The sequence below is a fragment of the Anarrhichthys ocellatus genome, unplaced genomic scaffold, assembly GCF_004355925.1.
Source record: "Anarrhichthys ocellatus isolate YVR2014 unplaced genomic scaffold, GSC_Weel_1.0 scaffold16, whole genome shotgun sequence".
In the NCBI taxonomy this organism is placed as follows: domain Eukaryota; kingdom Metazoa; phylum Chordata; class Actinopteri; order Perciformes; family Anarhichadidae; genus Anarrhichthys; species Anarrhichthys ocellatus.
This window is the reverse complement of record NW_022280046.1, coordinates 4,593,219-4,611,692: the sequence shown is the minus strand read 5'-3', so window position 1 is coordinate 4,611,692 and position 18,474 is coordinate 4,593,219. Positions and strand designations below refer to the sequence as shown.

The following is an 18,474-nucleotide window of genomic DNA, read 5'->3' as shown; positions in this document are numbered from 1 at the left end:
GGGATGGATGGTTAGATAGCTGGCTAAATGCATGGATGAATGAGTGGGAGAGGGTACAGCTGTAGATTGCTGAGAGGAGGGAAAAGTGGTAGCTAGCGGAAGAAAGGGGAAAAGGTGAGAGTGTAGAAAAAGAGGAACAGGACGGAATGAGAGACAAAAATGTACAAAATCAGTGAAAAAAGGAGCAAAAAAAGGGGGAAAAAAACACAGGCACACATTATATCTATGTGAATCTACACACAATTACAACTACACAGAGACACACACACACACACACACACACACACACACACACACACACACACAGCTCCTGGTTCACTATTGATTCATCTAAGTGCTTGCAGGATGAAAGTGACTTTTGGCAAATGCCATTATTACACAGAAGAGCACACGGAGAGATAAAGAAAGTGAATAGAAGAGTGATAGGAAAGAAGGGCAATATTGACGAAGAGAAGGAGAGATGAGGATGAAGGAAAAAAGAGAGAAGGAAAATGATAGAGGGAGAAAAAGTGACAAAGAAAGTGAGGTGTGTGTGTGTGGGGGGGGGGGGGGGGTGAGGGAGATGGATGGATGGGAGAGGGGGATGCAGCATGTCAGACAGAAGGACAAAGGAGAATAAATGTGGGATGAATAAATGAACGAAGGGCTAAGCCGCGTTGACGATGCTGACACATATTCCACCTCCTTTCTCTGCACCGGTCGCTCCACTTATTGTGTCCCTCCTTCTTAACGTATGTGTGGGTGTGACAGTGCATAGACAGCTTATGAATGGACAATGCAGATATACAGTGGGGCTCTGCGCATGGACTGCAATAAACTGAATCTTTTGCGTGTATGCATCTGCATGTGCATGTGTTCCTCTCCGCCTGTATATGTCTGTTTCCGTTCACGAGAGCGCCTTGCATTGAAACGTACGAGTTTTCAGTTGAGTTCAGCATCATCCCCCAAAGGGCAATTACAGCGCGGCAGATGCAGTTCCACACAACGGAGAGAATATTGAGCAATCTGAAATTGTTCTTATCACAGTTGCTGGACCATTGCCTTAATTGCAGTGAGAGTTTGAGGGCGGGATGGAAACGAAACAAGGCCATGGGAAACAGAACAATTCACTGACTGAACATTCACATGCATACAGATGTGCTTCCATATGGCGATTCTTTCGCACCTTTGATAGTCAACTCTTTATTACAGATTTTAATGAATTACATGAGTCCGGCCTGCCATGTTATGTTATGGACTCTTTGAAGCTGCAGCCTCAAGGAAAGAGATCACCGTCTTGACGGAGTGGATGATCAGGGTATAGTCCAAGGACCAAATTAGCCTTTTTGATTATTCAAGTGCAAAACAGGGACGATAGCATGCACTGTTGCATCATTTGCTTTGCTTCAATTAAAGGCTGCAGCACACACAACACTAAATACTGAAGTAGTCGAGGTGTGGTTGCAGAGATGTGATGAAATTGCCACTCTTTTTGGACCAATAATGCACATGGAAATAAGACGGGGTGTTGTGTTGAGTCAATGTATGTCAACGAGCATGACGCATGTCCAGGTTCCAGTGTCATACACTTCCTGTGTGTGTGTTGCCCTTAATGTACTGAAACTGAGCTTATCTTTACTGAGCATCTTAACATTCTTGGTCAATCTACGTTTCAGTCCCAGCCTATTGACACCATACCAGGCACCGGTAAATAAAGCAAGAACCAATGAAATATATATGAGTTATGTCAGATGTATCATATTGGTTAAATCTCTGTAATTGGAAGAACAGGGTCTTATATGGGTTAGATCTAAAGTCTCTCCTTCTCTTTAATTCTCTGTCTCGGCTTAAGATATTCCAGACATTTTTTTGTCATCCCTCTGTCTTTTCTTCTCTTGAACCAGTCATCCATCTTTATTTAACTTGAAACAGTCAACATTCAATAGCCTTTGAAACTTTACTTTTAACGTAGTCTTCCCATTTTTCTTCTTGTCTCTCACACTTTCATCTCGTGTATCTGTCTATTTGAGGCCAACTCTCCATATGAGCATTTCTCTATTCTTCTCTACACACCTCTTTCATCCACCATCCAATCTTTTTTCAACTTTTAGAATCAAATTAGTCTCAGGCTTCTATGCTTTATTGAACACAACATCTCAGTTTCCTTTTCTCAATCCCATTCTTTGTCACTCGTTTGTGGATTGTCACCCTATAACTTAAGTCCAAATGCTATCTATTAATGTCCGTCTCACTTATATATACTGCCTCTTTCTCTTTATGGTGTCTCCCAGAGTCTGCTGTCCATTCACGTTCTTCTCCCTCTCCGATGCACTCCATTCATCTCTACTTCAAAACTTTCCCCCATTTTCCTCCTTCTGTCTGAATCTCCATCACTCTAAGTATCTGGGCCAGTCGTCCCTTCATTCCTCAGCAGGATGGATGGTTTCCTCTAAAGATCAATCTGATCACGCCGCCGCTTTCATTCCTAACTCAAAACACATTTCAAAATGTTACGCGTGAAAGCCATTCTCACCCACATTTAAGGTGAATTCCTCAGCAATACTAACAACTTAAATTAGTATTCAACCTCTGAGGCTATAATTAATGAGGTTTAGATGGAGCCAATAAACAGTGCATCTTATTTTGGCAACCTCATTTAACTCTACCTAATGATTTATGCCACAGCTTTAAGCCTAAATGTTTTGCTCAAGAGTGCTATATAGTCATTAAATATGCAGTCTGCAGTATGCTCTGCCATGATCAGCTCTAATGGCAGTAGCCACTGACAAGCTGCTATAATCAACATATATTTATATAGAGGTTTCTGCTCATAACATGGCAACACCATTATATGTCAATATGAAAACTGCACATGCAATGGTGGGCTGGGTTTGTTCACAGGCACTTAAGTCCACAGAAACGATGGGAATGACTGTAACGGCCATTAAGAAGAAACAAATTCAGGGTCTGATAACCAGACTAAGTTGTCATTTCGTTTGCACAGTCTGTCACTGTGTTCATGCTAGACAATTATATATCTATTAACAAGTTCTCTCTGCAGGATTGAGGACCAACACTCTGAGCTAACTCCTCATAAAAGGTGCAGAAGTGCAATCATGAAATGATCACGGTGCAGAAGTGGTTCCCCCCTTCTGAAAACCACATTTACTGCTGCAAAAATGAAAAGCACCACCATGAAGACATCCATCAAAGAACACCGCAAAAGCCAAAAAGCCTGCGGTCTTTCAGCTGTCATCCACCCTATTTGTGTAATTTACAAATTATGTGTTCTTAGCCAATCCAAATATTGACTTAAGGTTTCCCATCTTTCCCGTTATGCACCGGTTCACATATTGATTGATTAGTGTTGAGGGCACCAAGGTGAACTAAGAGTGTGCGTCAAGTTTAATCATCAATTTATACCATAAAGATCTGAGGCGTAATTTTAACTTTCCTCATTCCAACTGCTGTGAGAATGAGAAGGAGAGAGTGAATGTGGATAATAACCGTATATGTGTGACTAAAGGTCTGAGCATAGCTCTAACATGTAGCTAGATAGCTGTGGTGCATGTTGGATAACTAAATGTAGTTTTACTGTGACATATTGTTCCATTTCTTGTTTTGAGATTGCAGGAAAAATAATGCAAAAATACCTTTCAGTAGTTCCCTGAGGCCGAAATAACATTTTCAGTTTGAGTGTTTTGTTTCAACACTTAAAAACCTAAAAACAATTCAGTGGTTAATTATATAAAACTGATCAAAACTTTTGAGAAGCAGGAATCAGCTAATCCTTGTACTTGATGAATCACTTGAAACATTAAATCAATAAGTCTAATTGCTGTAATTAATATAAACAATAAGCCCCCAGTTCATTGCTGGGAACGGACTGCAAGCAGCCTAATTAGGAGAATAATTAAAACCAAGAATGTCTTGAGGGTTCGCTCATCTCAGGTGCATTCACATCTTCAGTTCAGCTGTGTTTGAACTAGGAGAACGCAACACCAAGTGGTGCCAAATAGTCACAGTGAAAATGATTTGATACACTGATATTTTACATATTATTTCATGTTTATCAAATGACACAAACGACAGATGAAGATACCCCCCACATAAATGCGTGTGAGCTGCTGTTATGGTAAATGGAAAGACATAGGAAAGAGTGAGAACAAAGGAAGGAAATGTTGACACAGTGAGGTAACGACAGAGACACTTGTTGAATGATACATGCCGGAATGGAAAGCGCGAGAGGACGACTGACAAAGAAAATGTGTGTTTTTCCATGTGAGAGTCTGTAACCCAAGTTCTTGGAACAACACCATTGCGAACCATTGACGGGCATGATAATAACGCTGCAATGCTAGACCTTAGTAGAGGGAGCATTCATCCCAGGAATCCTATAGTGGACACATATGCTTTTACTATACGAAGCCCTGAGGGATCTGAACCTACAAAAAAGAGTCAGATACAGTAACATACACCAAAGAAGCTGAGCGATTATGTCTGTCTGACGAGGGATCAAACTGAAACCGATACAGGTTGGATCATTTCACATCTAACTGGTCTCAGAGGCATCTCTCTGGACAAATAACTATAGTCTATTTGTCTATAGATGACAAAAACTGGTAAAAAATGTTTTCATTGTTAAAAGACAATCTATCTTGCTGCTGGAAAACTTGCCATTTCCTTTTGAGAAATATTTTTGCAATGAGGTGGAACTCAATCTGCAAAATGGAGGGGGGCCAGTCTTTTTCTTTAGAGCACCATTTCCAGAGAAAAAAATGAATACGTGCTCACCAGAGGTTTTCAAATACCATATAATGAATCATAATCTTACAGGTGTTTTTCAATGTTGACTTACAGCTTTTGGTAATGGAGCTGTATCTGGACAAAAACTCTTGACCGTTTATCTCCCTTCACTTACTGCATAGTTGTTACATGTGTCAGACAGACGTTTCTCAGGGCAAGCTATGTTACTCATAAGTGAGGAGCTCATTTTTACAGTGTGTGATTAATGTCCATGTGTTTAGTTTTCACTAGAGTTTAATGTGTCGAATCGTGACCTCAAAATCAAATGCCAAACTGTACGGTTGTGTGAACTCTCTGTTTCTCTCTCTCTCCCTCTGTATCACACACACACACACACACACACACACACACACACATAGCAGCGCTACTCACATGCTGCCACTGCTCTTTGATGAGTGGCCGGTATCGAAGGAAGTATTTCAGAGGGAAGTTGTCGATGTCAGGCCAGGTGGCGGGGCTGTGCCAGGACACCTCCAGCCTCCGGGCGTTGAAACGGATCGGGGTCGCTGTCACGCGCTCCGGGGGGTCTGGTTTAACTGTGTGGTGGATGAGAACAGTTAGTTAAAGGGGCACCCCACCGATACAACACATACAAGTTCAGCATTTCTTGGAGCAGAGTTTACCACCCTGGAACTCCTGTTTAGCGCAGTGCCACCTTAGCTACAATGGCAATGCTGCGAGCAGTCCATTTCTATGTTTCAGGGACTCACACGGGGATTTTGTAACAAACCTTGTGACTGCATCTGAAAGCCGATACGTTTCCAACTGAACATATATATTTTTTTCTGTTCTTAAGTGAGGCCAATTTGTTATCGTGCAGTTCTGGAAATTGAGAAACACATGTTTTCGTCCATTTTTCAGTTCAAGCTGTGGTCATGACTGCTTGGCTCACAGTGGTGTGTTGTGAAGGTACCGAGTGGAGTGGGGGTGCGGCAAAAATGCAATAATTGTTGATAATGCAATAATAATGCAGGAGGAGTATTTCTGCGATAATGTGAATCCGACCTTTTGGCTTTAAATATTTGACAGAAAACATTATAAACTAGGGACATGGAGTTTGAAACATGAGGGAAAAGAAGGCCAGAGAAGGTCTAATGAAAGATGCTATTGAGGTGCATGATGCAGACTTTTTGAACCTTGACTCATACTAGGAACTAAAAGACAGGATATTTCAGTCTGTAATGCATTTATTTATTTTTTTACTCTTAACCTTTTAAGGTTAAGAAGTCATTTATAAGAAGGGTTCTCTCTCTACGCCTCTTTCTTCTTATGACTAAGGATCATTATTATTATCATTATTGCATGGTTTTCTTAAGGTCACCATGTACTCCAATGAAAAATAAATATTCAGAAGGAGGTTGTTCATTTATCAGTGAAAGACAGCGGTGAGGACAAAGGCAGAAGCTGACAATGTTTGAGGGAACTGTTGCGAGGCAGAAGACGGGAAGCCTACGAGTCCCTGAGAGAAAGGCATGTATACATGTTGTGTTCCTGAATACCTGTCAACTGAGAAGGACACGCAGACAGAGAAATTGAGCGAATTCTATGCAATGCTTTTCATAAGATATTGAATGACCCGGTCTTTGTTGGATCACTCTCACTAGGGAACACACTGGCCTGCCACTTCAGCTACATGAAACCTTTTCTCAGCCACACACACGTATGATATTACAATAGAGAATGGATAGCTGCAGTAACAACCAGAATGTCTGATAATACACATACAGATAAAGTACAAGAGGATGAAATCAATTTGGGTGAAACCCGCAACGACATACATGCGGTAAGGCACCTAAACAGACAGCACTCAAAGCACATACAGACACATACAAACAAACAGGCATCTCTCTCAGTGTGACCTTCATAGAATGAATAATGAAAATATGAAAGACCGATGGAGATGATAAAAGACAGACAAAAGCAGACCGACAGCTTTCTCCCTTGAGAAAGACATATTCATCTCATTGTGACCTTCTTCAAGTAAATGTGTGAAAAGATGAAATAGAGACAGGAAGAAATAAAGAGCGAGAGAGAGAAAGAAAGACGGAACAGTGCATGCAGGCAGAATGAAACCAAAGTGAAGTCAGTGGAGACTAGAGATCAGAAACTCATCGTCTTTGTCCACATCCCGATTTGTCCAACAGAAGGAAACATGTGCAGGAACGGAACAAAACAGAGAAATCTGTATGGGTAGGGAGTCCCAAAGGCTTTTAAAGTATTCATCTGACTTGAAACAGAGTATGAGCTTTGTGTTGCATGAGTAATGAACACATCCTCCTTTTGAAGCACTTCTAATAATACTAGCGCTGAACGACGGAAAGGACTTCAATGAAAAGTGAGACAATGAGAGTCTGGGACGTCACTGACCAAAACACCAAAACATGGCGAGGAACAGATCAATGGGCTCAAAGCATTTCACAGCGTCCATTAAACTTAAAGGAATGTTGCAGGTAGATAGACATCCTTCTCAATTCTGTTCTGCAAATTGTCAATTGCCAACAATTTCAAATGAGGTTGTAATTTTATCAAATGGAATTTTTGTCCATGCTCGGGCTGAAAACGTCTGTCATGACTCCCTTGACTCCGTTCATTCACATTTGCATCCACATTACCTTTACTCTTTCCTCCTTTAAGTCTCATGTTGCAACATTCACTGCAGCCCGTTCTGTCTCTTTGGTGATGATGCAAGTGAACAGGTATACCGTAACATAAAAGTCTAATCTTTCAAACAGCTATACTTGCGAGACCATTATGCTCACTGTCTTGCTGAAAATGGAACAAGAGTGTGGGAGGGAGAGTGGCTAATCTTTCTTTCTAAAAAAGAAAAAGTGTAGCTTAAAGGCTGTCCAGGTGGCAAAGACTGCGCAGCAATCAAGCAGTAAAACAGAAGAGAACTGCAAAAGCTACATCTGCTCGTAGATGTACGCTTACCAATGTAGTACATGACCTGAATATCTGATTGTAGTGTTTCTAAAACCATTGCTGTGCAACATCTAGTGCTTTTACTTAATGCAGCCAGGTTTGTATGCATGCTAAAAAAAAAACACAAGACATCTAGAAACCCTGAAGCTCTTCTCTCCCACACTACGCCAGATTTCCTTTCAAATAAATGGGCTTTTAAAAAAAGAAGAAGAAGAAGAAAGAAGTGGAATCTATGAATCGTTTTAAAGCAAAACAGATGTTTGATGACAGCATCTAATGCTGCAATTGAACAAATAGGGGAAATAGAGAGAAATGGAGTGCTTCGATCTGCAGTGAAATCTTACAGAAATAAGGAAAATGGAACGAAAAGGGTAAAAAAAATGTCCTCTTTTTTTAAAAGAAGTACGGCACAATAGCTCCTCCTTCCATTCAGGCTCATTGTTGGAAGCAGACTGTATTTTAATTAGGAGGTAATTCCGACTAAACTCTACTGTACATGAAATGTGTAACAAGTGCCATTCTATGTGCACAAACGTTTTGTGTGTGTACAGTAAATGTAAAGCATGGCAGTAACAGAGCACGGATTGGGTTCCTTTCATGGACTCACAAAAACAAAATCTCCTGCTCACATAATTAAATGACTAGAACGTACGTCCTTAATTCACATGGCTGCTGTCCTATTTGTTCAAAGCTACAACAGGCAAAGAGAATAAATGGGAATTTTAAAAAGCACATCAGAAAGTTCTGTGTCAGGTTTTCTCTCATGCAAAATAAATTATAGATGGCAGTCATACTCCAACATATCTTCTCATATCTGGAATATTAAGACCATGGGGAGTCGTACTATACCCGTTTATTAATATGAAGCAGATCTGCAGCTCTTGATACAATGCCTGCGCCTTCGGTATTTTTAGTTGGAAGTTGGAACAGTAAGAAATCCGCTGCCGTCCCAGAGACAGTTGGACTTACGCTACGTTTTGTGCATGATAGTAAACAGTGCATCTCTCAGTAAATATGCCTCTAAACGTCTGCCAGCTCTAGTTGTCTAGCTGCTTTTTTTTGTAGACAATGCTGACATCTGACCTTCCTTGCTGAATCTGCTGAAATTAGAAAAATATGACAACAAACTGATTTTTTAAAATAGCTAAATCTTGAACAACAGTGCAGTCTGCGCTCCTTATTTGAAAATATCAGAGACAAAAAAAAACGAGACAGCTACTGAAAATAGCTCCAGGGTGTTGCATTAAAGTATTTTACACTGCTGTTATTATCCTCTTAACTTCACTTCCATTGACTGAAGTCAACATGTACTGGCTCCTCCTAAGACCTGCACACAAACCCCCATAAAGCAGCCACAAGAGAAACCTGAATATGAGCCCTCCATTTCTAAGTATTAATTGAAAGGATGAAAGTGACAGATGATTTAATGGTGCTGGAAGAAACCTACTGCCGGTACATCCCCGCTTTGAAATTATATTCATTTTAATCACAAAGAATAAATAATGTAGTCCTTAATCATGCTCAGGTGGGCTAGTTGGAGTTGACAAAAAAAAATCTGTGTAAGTAAAACAAGCGTCAACTTTAGAAGTCTTTACACTTTAGACAAGATCAGTCATCGTTTGATCATCTTGGCACAGGAAAGCTTTAAGTTATCATTTGATGAGTCTGAAACTTCCATTGAGGGTTCTCTTTGTAACTGTACCCAGAACATGCACATGTGAGGACACACACACACACGCACACACACACACAGACATGCACACACACACACGCACACACACACAATCTCTTCTAATTTCATCCCAGCTTTGGTCGGATGAACAAGGACAGTTGAGAATCTTCTTACTCCCACTCAGAATTCTGAAGTGCACCAGGAAGCATGAAATTGTTTTATTTATTTACGATCTGCCTCGTTGTCCCCGATAATGAATGTGGCTTACAACTTAGAATGGCATGGGAAATACTTTTAACAATGCAGGAACAAGGAGGAGATGAGGGGAGGAGAGCAAGAGGGGTGAGAGAAGGCAAACTATTTGAAACACTTAGAAAAAGTTAGAAAACAGATTAACCCAGCAAGGGAGAGGGGAAGACCCCATTCACAACAGTTTTTGTTTAATTTGAAAACTACATTTTTAGGTTTTGGCTTTCAACGAGCAATTTGTAAAATTAAAAAAAAAGATCTTTTCAAAGTCTCTCTTATTTGCAAGATACTGTTCTTGTGTTCAAGTCTGAATAAAAAAGAGGTTCCTGTTGCTTTCAACTCTCATTGTGATCAATCAGCAGCTGCATTGTTTTGTAAGTTGTACTAAAATAAAAAGCAAGCGGTCATGTAGCGCATTGCAGGCAGAGGAAGCAAGCTTTAGCCTGCTAAGACATAAAGTGTACATAAAGTCTACCAATATAATGTGGTGATACAACACTATTTTATTGTTTCCTATCTGCAATTTAACTAAACGATTTAGATAAAAAGAAAACAAAATTTCGACTTAAAACACAGACTGTATATAAGAAGTGAACATCGTCACAATGACATCACCCATTGGTTTGTGGGCTGCTGTTTTCTAAATGAACATCATGCTGTATTGAAGAAGACTTGAATCTAGCGATTAAGACAATAAACTCATGTTTACAATGTTTACTGAGGTAATAAATCAAGTGAGAAGCAGAGTTATTTTCTCATAGACTTCTTTTTGCAACTAGAGGAGTCGCCCCCTGCTGGCTATTAGATAGAATGCATGGAATGCTTTAAGGCTTTACTCTTCAGAATGGGAGGTTGCCGCCTGGCTTAAAAGCAAACTTTAAGAAATTTATCTAAAAATAATAGTGAGGACGGACGACATTTGTCACACAAATGGTATTTGAGAAGATGTGGCTGGTGATAGAGAAGGAGGCAGAAGCAAAATAGGAGGGAACAGGGGAAGAAGTACAAAGTCACATGAAGGGTATGTGGGCATAAAAGAGAAAGCAGAAGGAAAGAAAGGAGCAGTGGGGTGTTTTGCGATCACCAATAGTTGAGGGATATTTCCTCAGCCGAGGCTCTAATCCGGCTAGCATTAGCATTTTCATGAGTCCTGTGTCCGGGGCTTGGCAGAGCATGTCACTGCCTCATTTGGTTGCTTATGTACACACACACACACACGCACGCACGCACACACACACACACACACACACACACACATACACACACACACACACACACACAAACACACACACACACACACACACACACTCTCTCTTTTTCAATCCCTCTCCCTCTCCCTCTCGGCTGACACACTCCACACAGTCGCTCACAGCCCCATTGGTGTCTGTGTGTGTGTTTATGCGTCATGCACACCCATATCGCGCTCTGAGCATTACAACAGAGCTGAGGACCGCTGGCAGCACTTCCCTTATCTATTAAAGTACTTCTCATTCCTTCTTTAAAATGGATTTCTCCTCTTCACTGCTTTCCAGCCTGAGTCGCTTATGAATTCTAATAGTCTTGCTGTTATTATGTAGCCTTCTGCCGCCTAAGTGAACAAAAACTTCACAATCCAAACTGTATTTATTTTTCAAACTACTTACCACATTAATGAAGGTTATAATTTAAAAGGGGAAAAAGCAGACGAAGTAACAAACTTTTCTGGTTAATTCTTACATTAAATATGACTAAAAATATGCTTCCATTGCAGCTGCTGTTTGGGTTATCTGCTACTTTCAGTGAGAAACCAGACCTTTGATTTGTGACTGCCACAACCCGTCCAAGCCTCAATTAAATACTGTTTGCTGCAGAAAAGTTTCAGAGGTAGCATGTTTATTATATAGTGCCTTTGGTAATGACAGGGGTGCACAGTCGGTGGGTTTCTTGCTAATGGACTATGCTGTTGGTTAAAGCGAAAAAGAAAAAGCTGTGCACTCTCGTTTCAGCTGGGAGACATTTATTTGGCCATTGAAATTCCAATTTCCTTTGTCTTTCTGGCACCGAGCATAACTGTGTGTGCAAAAAATCTCCGAAGGTAACAAGAAGTCAATGAAATCAGTCATCTGTGGTCAAACAAATGCGTTAACATTGCTCAAGGGTTGGCATCCTCAAAGAGATGCCTCGACACTGCGTCTTAATTCTTATTTTTGTTGCCAAATTTTTTGTCGATCTGTGTGGGAAAAGGATCTTAGATGTGTCCCTGAACTAAGTTCAAATAAAGAGCTGCTTGTAAACTTTAATGAAAAGCGTTAATACTCTGCAGCCTGAATGAGTTCGAAGGAAACAAAAATGATCCATTCAAAACCTCTTCAGTAAACATTCCTGCTTCACCATGAACATGCATCATGTTTGTATCAAATTTAGTTACAAGCGTGTAATAGAACACCACAACTATAATAACACTTCACATGGCATCTATCTTACCTATACTGGACTCTTCAAAAGAAGTTGTGGCAGAGGCTTTCCCCAAAGCATTGACTGCCGTCACATTCACTTTGTAGGGGAAGCTGGAGAAGACCTCGGGGAAACGTACACGACAGCGATTCTTGTGGTCTGGATCTTTCTGCACCTCCAGTGAACGCTGGTTGTGTCTGAAGAGCAGAGGAAAATGAAAAGTTAGGAGCAGATAGAGTAGAAACAAGGACAGACGTGAGTGAGGCTGAGGATGGTTTACTTCAACTTTTTAAACTGTTGATTATACCTCCTTAGGTTTTATCTTTGTACATTTGTTGTTTGGTCTTCAGGCCTAAATACGCCTTCACAACTTTATTTAGTCAGTCGTGAATATTTTTTGGGGCAAAAGGTAAAAAAAAAAAAAACGCTGTTCAGATGAATGGGGAGCTGTTGGCATAGAAATACAGTAAATAATCACTCAAAGCACCACCTGATGACTGGCTGAGCTGGACACGATACAGTAGTTACCAACGACTCTTGCTGTGAGTCCTCATTGTCCTCATCTATACTTCTCACTGTTCTCTCTTTTCCACTACTCAACATTATTTAAACAGAATGATGTCGGTGTTACAAAATCAGTGAAGGCAGAGTCCACCTGCTGTGGTGTGAGCTGTGGGACTCTGTGATCTGGGTGTATCAAAGAGAACCTGAGGGAGGCGGACTCGCTGGGTCTCCATCCGCACAGTCTCTACGGTCTACCTACTGTTGAAACATGCCATCACCAAATTGCAACATTATAAATGACCGTAACCCCCTAGGGGACTTCGCGTCTTCATCCCCCTTTTTCAGGTTAGAGCAACAGATCCCTCAAAATATCTGTGTGTCCCAATGATTGCATGAATTAAAAAAAATAATGCATATGTTGTAGTAAAACTTTAAGTCGTGTCACGTAATGTAAGCTAGGTCTTTGCATGACACACCAATAATGACTTTAGCATGTAATTGTAAAAGTTGCACCCAGACACAAGACCAATGCACTTACTGTACGTCCACTTCAAAGGTGGTGGGGATGTACGTCGGGTGCAGTTGGTGCCAGCTGCAGTAGAAGCCTTTAGGGTAGGTGTTGGATCGACAGGTGACTGTGGGCTCCCGAGGAGGAACTGCAGAAAGAATAAAATAAAAAAAAGACATGTTAACTAACATACAGAGTATATTATATAATTAAGAACTAAGCAGAGTTTGGGAAAGAGGTTTTAAGAAAAAACAGAGACATACCAGAGAGATATCAAAGTAATACAGCTCCCATGAATTAAATCCAAAGCAGCTGTGTCTCTAATTACACATTTCCTCTTTGAATTATTCATTCTGGATCAACTATTTCATACATACATGACGTCACCATTTTAATTAAGTTGCGTCTCTGTGTTTTATGAGATATGCTTTTAATTAGTTTAGTTGTGATTGTTTGTGTAATTTTTTTTTTTATTACACACATAAATTAAAGTCAGCCTCATTAAGAGGGATCGATTTAGATCAATTATATACCTGCAAGCTAAAACAACTTCCTTTAGCTTTCACAGTATCACTTATATTTTGTATAAACCTCAAGCTTAGGCAAACCTAAAAGTGTTAAAACTGATATCTTGATTCAATTTGTATTGAGAGACCACATTGTTAAGAAAATGTCAGGACAGATTCAACACCGGATTTTAATCAATGTATCACTCCTGCTCACTCTGTCACTGGGCAAACAGCATATCTGCTTCCTTTTGTTTTTAATCATAGACTGCAGCACGGTTAAATATTGTGACTGCAGGCAATTATTCTGAAATTGACTGTATTTGCATTGATTTTTTGTCCCCTAAGCCGTCTGAATGTTGGATGTAAAAGAAAAAGTGAGCTGAAAACCTTCTAGTGAAATATGTGTTTGCCAGGACACGTCTGGGACAATTCAATCAAATTTAAATTATTTAAGAAAACGATTAAAGCAGAAGGCGATGGAGAACCAATCTGGAGGATCCGATCTGAATTGGAGAGACAGAGGAAAGTAAAGAAGCTGGGAGGGGAGATGGTGTGTGGAGAAAGGAAGGATATTGGAGTGGTGGAGCAATAGAAGAATAAAAGAGGTCGGCCAGAAAAAGTGATGTTACGCCAACTCTGGCCTCCTCCAAGATTAGGGCCTTTTCTTCACGGCTAGTCAACCGCGCGCTCGTCCACCACTCCCTCTTTTTCTCCCCACAGATTCTTACCCTTTTACCCTCGTTATCTCTACTGCATGTGACATACAGTGAGTGTACAGTGCGACATCACAAAAACCCATTTCTTTATGTTATGTTTTACCTATAAATCATTTTTCAACTCTTTATTCTGTTTCTTCTTTATCTTTTCTTGATCTAAATTGCAGCGTTTTCTATCCACACATGGTGCTTCATTGGCTATGCTGCAGTATATCGCTTTGATAATATATGGGGCTGGCATTGGACTTTAGTTATTAAATATTGGATCGCAGCCAGTAAGTATTGTATACTCCTGATAAGATACGTTGACTGATAACAGCCACATTCACACACTTTGATTCTTCATATAGCAGTCAGTAATGCACACCAGAGTCGAATGGGTGGGATGGGTCATCCTGCCTTTAAGAGCCACTAACCCATTCAGTGTGGACATGGGAAACACTGCATGAGCTGCTCAGTCGAGCAGGATGTCTGTCCCCTGTGGGGAAAAAGGATAGCTCCCAATGTGTTTGTAGAACAGGACTTCTAGGGTGTGGCCAGAGAAAGAAAGTGAATGCTTTTACAGAACAGTGATGAAAGGAGACCCCACCCCACTTTAAGGAGCATAGAGAGAAATGGACTATTTCAAATAATCTTTTCTGCTATTTTCAGTATCAAGTTCAATTCAAGGGATTAGATATGTGACCCTGAAATGGGGCTGATAAAGTAGTGTGTGAAATTGTATTCTGAATGTCCTGTCAACAATGGCCTGAATGTTGATCTAGATAGAGATGCAATGATGTATGAAATGTTGCACAAAGTAAAGTAAAAGTACACAAAGTGTGTGTGACTCCAAATTGGAAATTAACACTGATAAGTTAAAGGCTAAGAACTGTACATACCAGAAGTGTCCCTATACTTATACCATATATTTGGAGTGCATTATGATTACTATATGGCCCTTTAAACATCTATCTATAATAAATAAATAAATTCATTAAAAATATATATATTACTTAAACTTTGGATAACAAGATGTGGGTCCTCAGTGTGTGAGACACGAAGCTAACCATTTATGTAAGTGTGTTAATATTGTTCACCATCTAATAAAGTCCGGATCATCATGAGCACCAATTTAGAAAGCTATAGTTATATCGGTGAGCAGAGATACCGTCAATCAGAAACGAGTATTTTGTGGCAAAAAAAGAAGCAACAATCAAAGTGTTTCAATGTGGGATAAAATGAACAGTGGAGAACAACAGCACGAGTGGAAAGGCAATCCCTCAGGAGGGAGGGAGTTACAACAAGCAGATGGGACAATTCCCGTCGACATCACATGTAAGTGCCACAGTGTGTTTTCTTTCTGTAGCGCTAGACAAAAATACCCAAGGCCAATTTATCCAACACATCTCAAGTATTCCTCTCATCACTGATGATTATATAGGTTCATTTGCATCCAGTCTCAGAGACATTATCCTGTAATGTTTTGTAATTTCAGCACTAATTAAGTGTGGTGCGGTTCCATCTTTATCGCTGTCTGCTTCCTGTTGGATGCTGAAACTTCTCTCTTGGATGAATAATCTTGTTCTTGATGAAAAACATGAATACGAGTAATCCTATGTTTTGTATTTATGATGGCTAAATAAAATAATAACATTTCCACAAATTGTAGCAGCACCCTGTCTAATTATTTCATAATAATGATATCAGAACTACCCCTCAAGGAATATTTGGCCACACACACCCACACACACAAGCAAGAAGTAGGCTTGATTGGCTTCTATAGGGTCATTTCAGAGTCACACACAATAAGCTGTGTTTAAGCGGTCACCACGGCAACTAATTAGCCTGTCAATAACGTCAACGAGGAGGTGCCCGGGACGACATCCAATCACACTCAATTAATCACAGAGACTAATTGGGGCCATCTCAATCAATTGGCTCCTCATCTGAGAGCTTCAGTCAAAGTCACACACACACACACACACACACACACACAAAGAGAGCTGCAGGTATTCCTATCGGCTTTTTAGAATTAGCCATGATCAATCAAACCAGCTTATTACGGATCTGGAGAAGTTCAATGATAACAGAGGGAAGGTGAAGGAATGCAGGCGTGGAGAGGACGAGCAGAGATGTGTGTTGACGCCAGCTATGTTTGGAGTGGTTTGTTTGCACTCTGGAGTGTTTACTCCTTTAATTTAGTTTGTCTTGCCACGTGTGAGGGGCTTCAATCAAACCACTGCTGAGACACCTCGAACTGCAGTTCACTGGCAGTGCACTGTTGGGCTCCTCCAAGGGGACTAAAGTGTGTGCTTTGTTAAGAGGGAAAACGCGATCTGAACCATGAATACTATTGTAAACGTCCCCCATAACACAAAGGTGTATGTGTTTAAGGAGACAGATGTGGACATCTGAATGCTACGGTTTGAAACTCAAGCACAATAGAAAGAGGCGAGGACAAAGCAAACACTGGACTGCTGCTGATACAAGTTATCAAAACTTTGCCCAATGGAAGTTGCTTGGAAGTCCATGTGGTTTAAGTTTACACGCCCTGGATTGCTTGAGTAAGTGAGTAATCGGTCAGTTTGAGGAAAGTGCCTTGACTCGACTTAAGTGCTGCTATGAACCTGAAATAATAAAACACAATAAACTAAACAAACAGTTGAAGAGGAAATAAAGTTGTTGGGTCAGTTGCAATGTATGAGATTCCAGAAGAAAGAAAGGAGGGAAATAAGGAGAGGATGGTAAAAAGGAGGCGAAGAACAGGGAGAAGAGAAGAAAAGAGAAACAAAGATTAAGGCAAATACATGAAAAAGATGAGATGAGACAAGACAGCATTCATTCACCACACTTGACTAATGTAACCTTGAAAAACTTAACGTTAACATGCACATGGCGCTCGGTTGCCTCAATAACAATAAACATCAAAAGCTGTCTTTGGATCTAATGAAAATAGAGGTTGAAACAGGATGGAGAAGACAGGACAAGAGATAATGTGCCTGTACACAAAACAGAGAACAAAGACTATATGAATATTAAGGCACATAAAACAATAGTTCTAATTAAAATGTCATTGTGCATGCTCTTTATTGGCGAACCCCCTGACCTGAATCAGTAGCAGACAGGACACCGCTCATGAATAAATGCACTTTCATCATGTGGTTTGAATTGCAAAACAAAATGTGTTTCATGGGGCTTTGTGATCCTCATGAAACACACACCTGCGAGTGTGCACATGTGTGCATGCCCAAGTGGTTAGTGGGGTTACTTTTAAATGGTAATAGGTCAGAGACACAACTTAGAGCAGCCTGTGGCTCATGAATACTGAGACCAACAAGAGAAGAAAAGAGACACTTTATATTCATAAGATCACAATCGCGAAAACCAAACCTGAGAATCTATACAAGCTCTGGTTTGGCACCTGGCTTTAAAGCAGACATTATTTTAAGTGCAGTCTATCTCTTTAAATTACTTGTCACAGATTTAAAAAATCCATGTTTTTTTATTGATTTCACGTGTGTCATGCTATACGCTGCATGACACATCGTCCTTGTCGTCAGATTTGTTACTGTGCATCTGACGACGGATAAGCCTCTGGTAGCAAAATAGGGGATCTACTTCTGGGGCTCCGGTGCAGCCTGCGGATGTTCGGCCCAAGACTTACTTTTCCGTGCGCTGCTCATTATTTACAGTCCGATCAGCAACTTGAGATTCGACACTGGAGTTGGAGACGAGAGACAACGTGTACAACCGCGTCATTTGACAAGTAGCCAGTTTACAAACTCATTTTGAACCAATAAAAAGTTAACTCATCATCAGACAACAGTCTTTTGCTCTCCACTGTTTACCTGCATTCAACCAAATCCTTCTCGAAGGTGTTAAGATTCTACATGGGAATGCAAAATCTGTTGATGAGATTTAAGGCTTGTAGACGTGCGTAAAAGTTCAAATAAATCCTGCAAAGCGCGGAGTCACACCAGCCCGCTGTTGCCCCACTCGCTACTGTGCTCTAAATAAAGTGATGTTGCAGTTCTTTCTCTCTCTAGAAGACATTCTTTCCCTTCTGCTGTCCCACTATTCTAAACCTGTCACACAAAAATTCTGGGACTCGCAAAAGAGGTTCTTTGTCACAGAACGGCGCACACAAACACACACACACACACACACACACACACACACACACACACACACACA

At 40.5% G+C, this 18,474-nt stretch overlaps 1 protein-coding gene across 2 annotated transcripts in view; it reads right to left on the bottom strand.

Moving 5' to 3' along the window:
* The window catches only part of cntfr (ciliary neurotrophic factor receptor), a 202,228-nt gene that overhangs the window by 16,538 nt on the left and 167,216 nt on the right, over positions 1–18,474 (bottom strand). For both annotated transcript variants that reach the window (XM_031855473.1, XM_031855472.1), the window contains 3 exons: positions 13,104–13,221; positions 12,092–12,258; positions 5,158–5,321 (listed from right to left, as the gene is read on the bottom strand). In XM_031855473.1, coding sequence (XP_031711333.1) covers positions 5,158–5,321; positions 12,092–12,258; positions 13,104–13,221 — 449 coding nt within the window. The remainder of the gene's footprint in view (positions 1–5,157; positions 5,322–12,091; positions 12,259–13,103; positions 13,222–18,474) is intronic.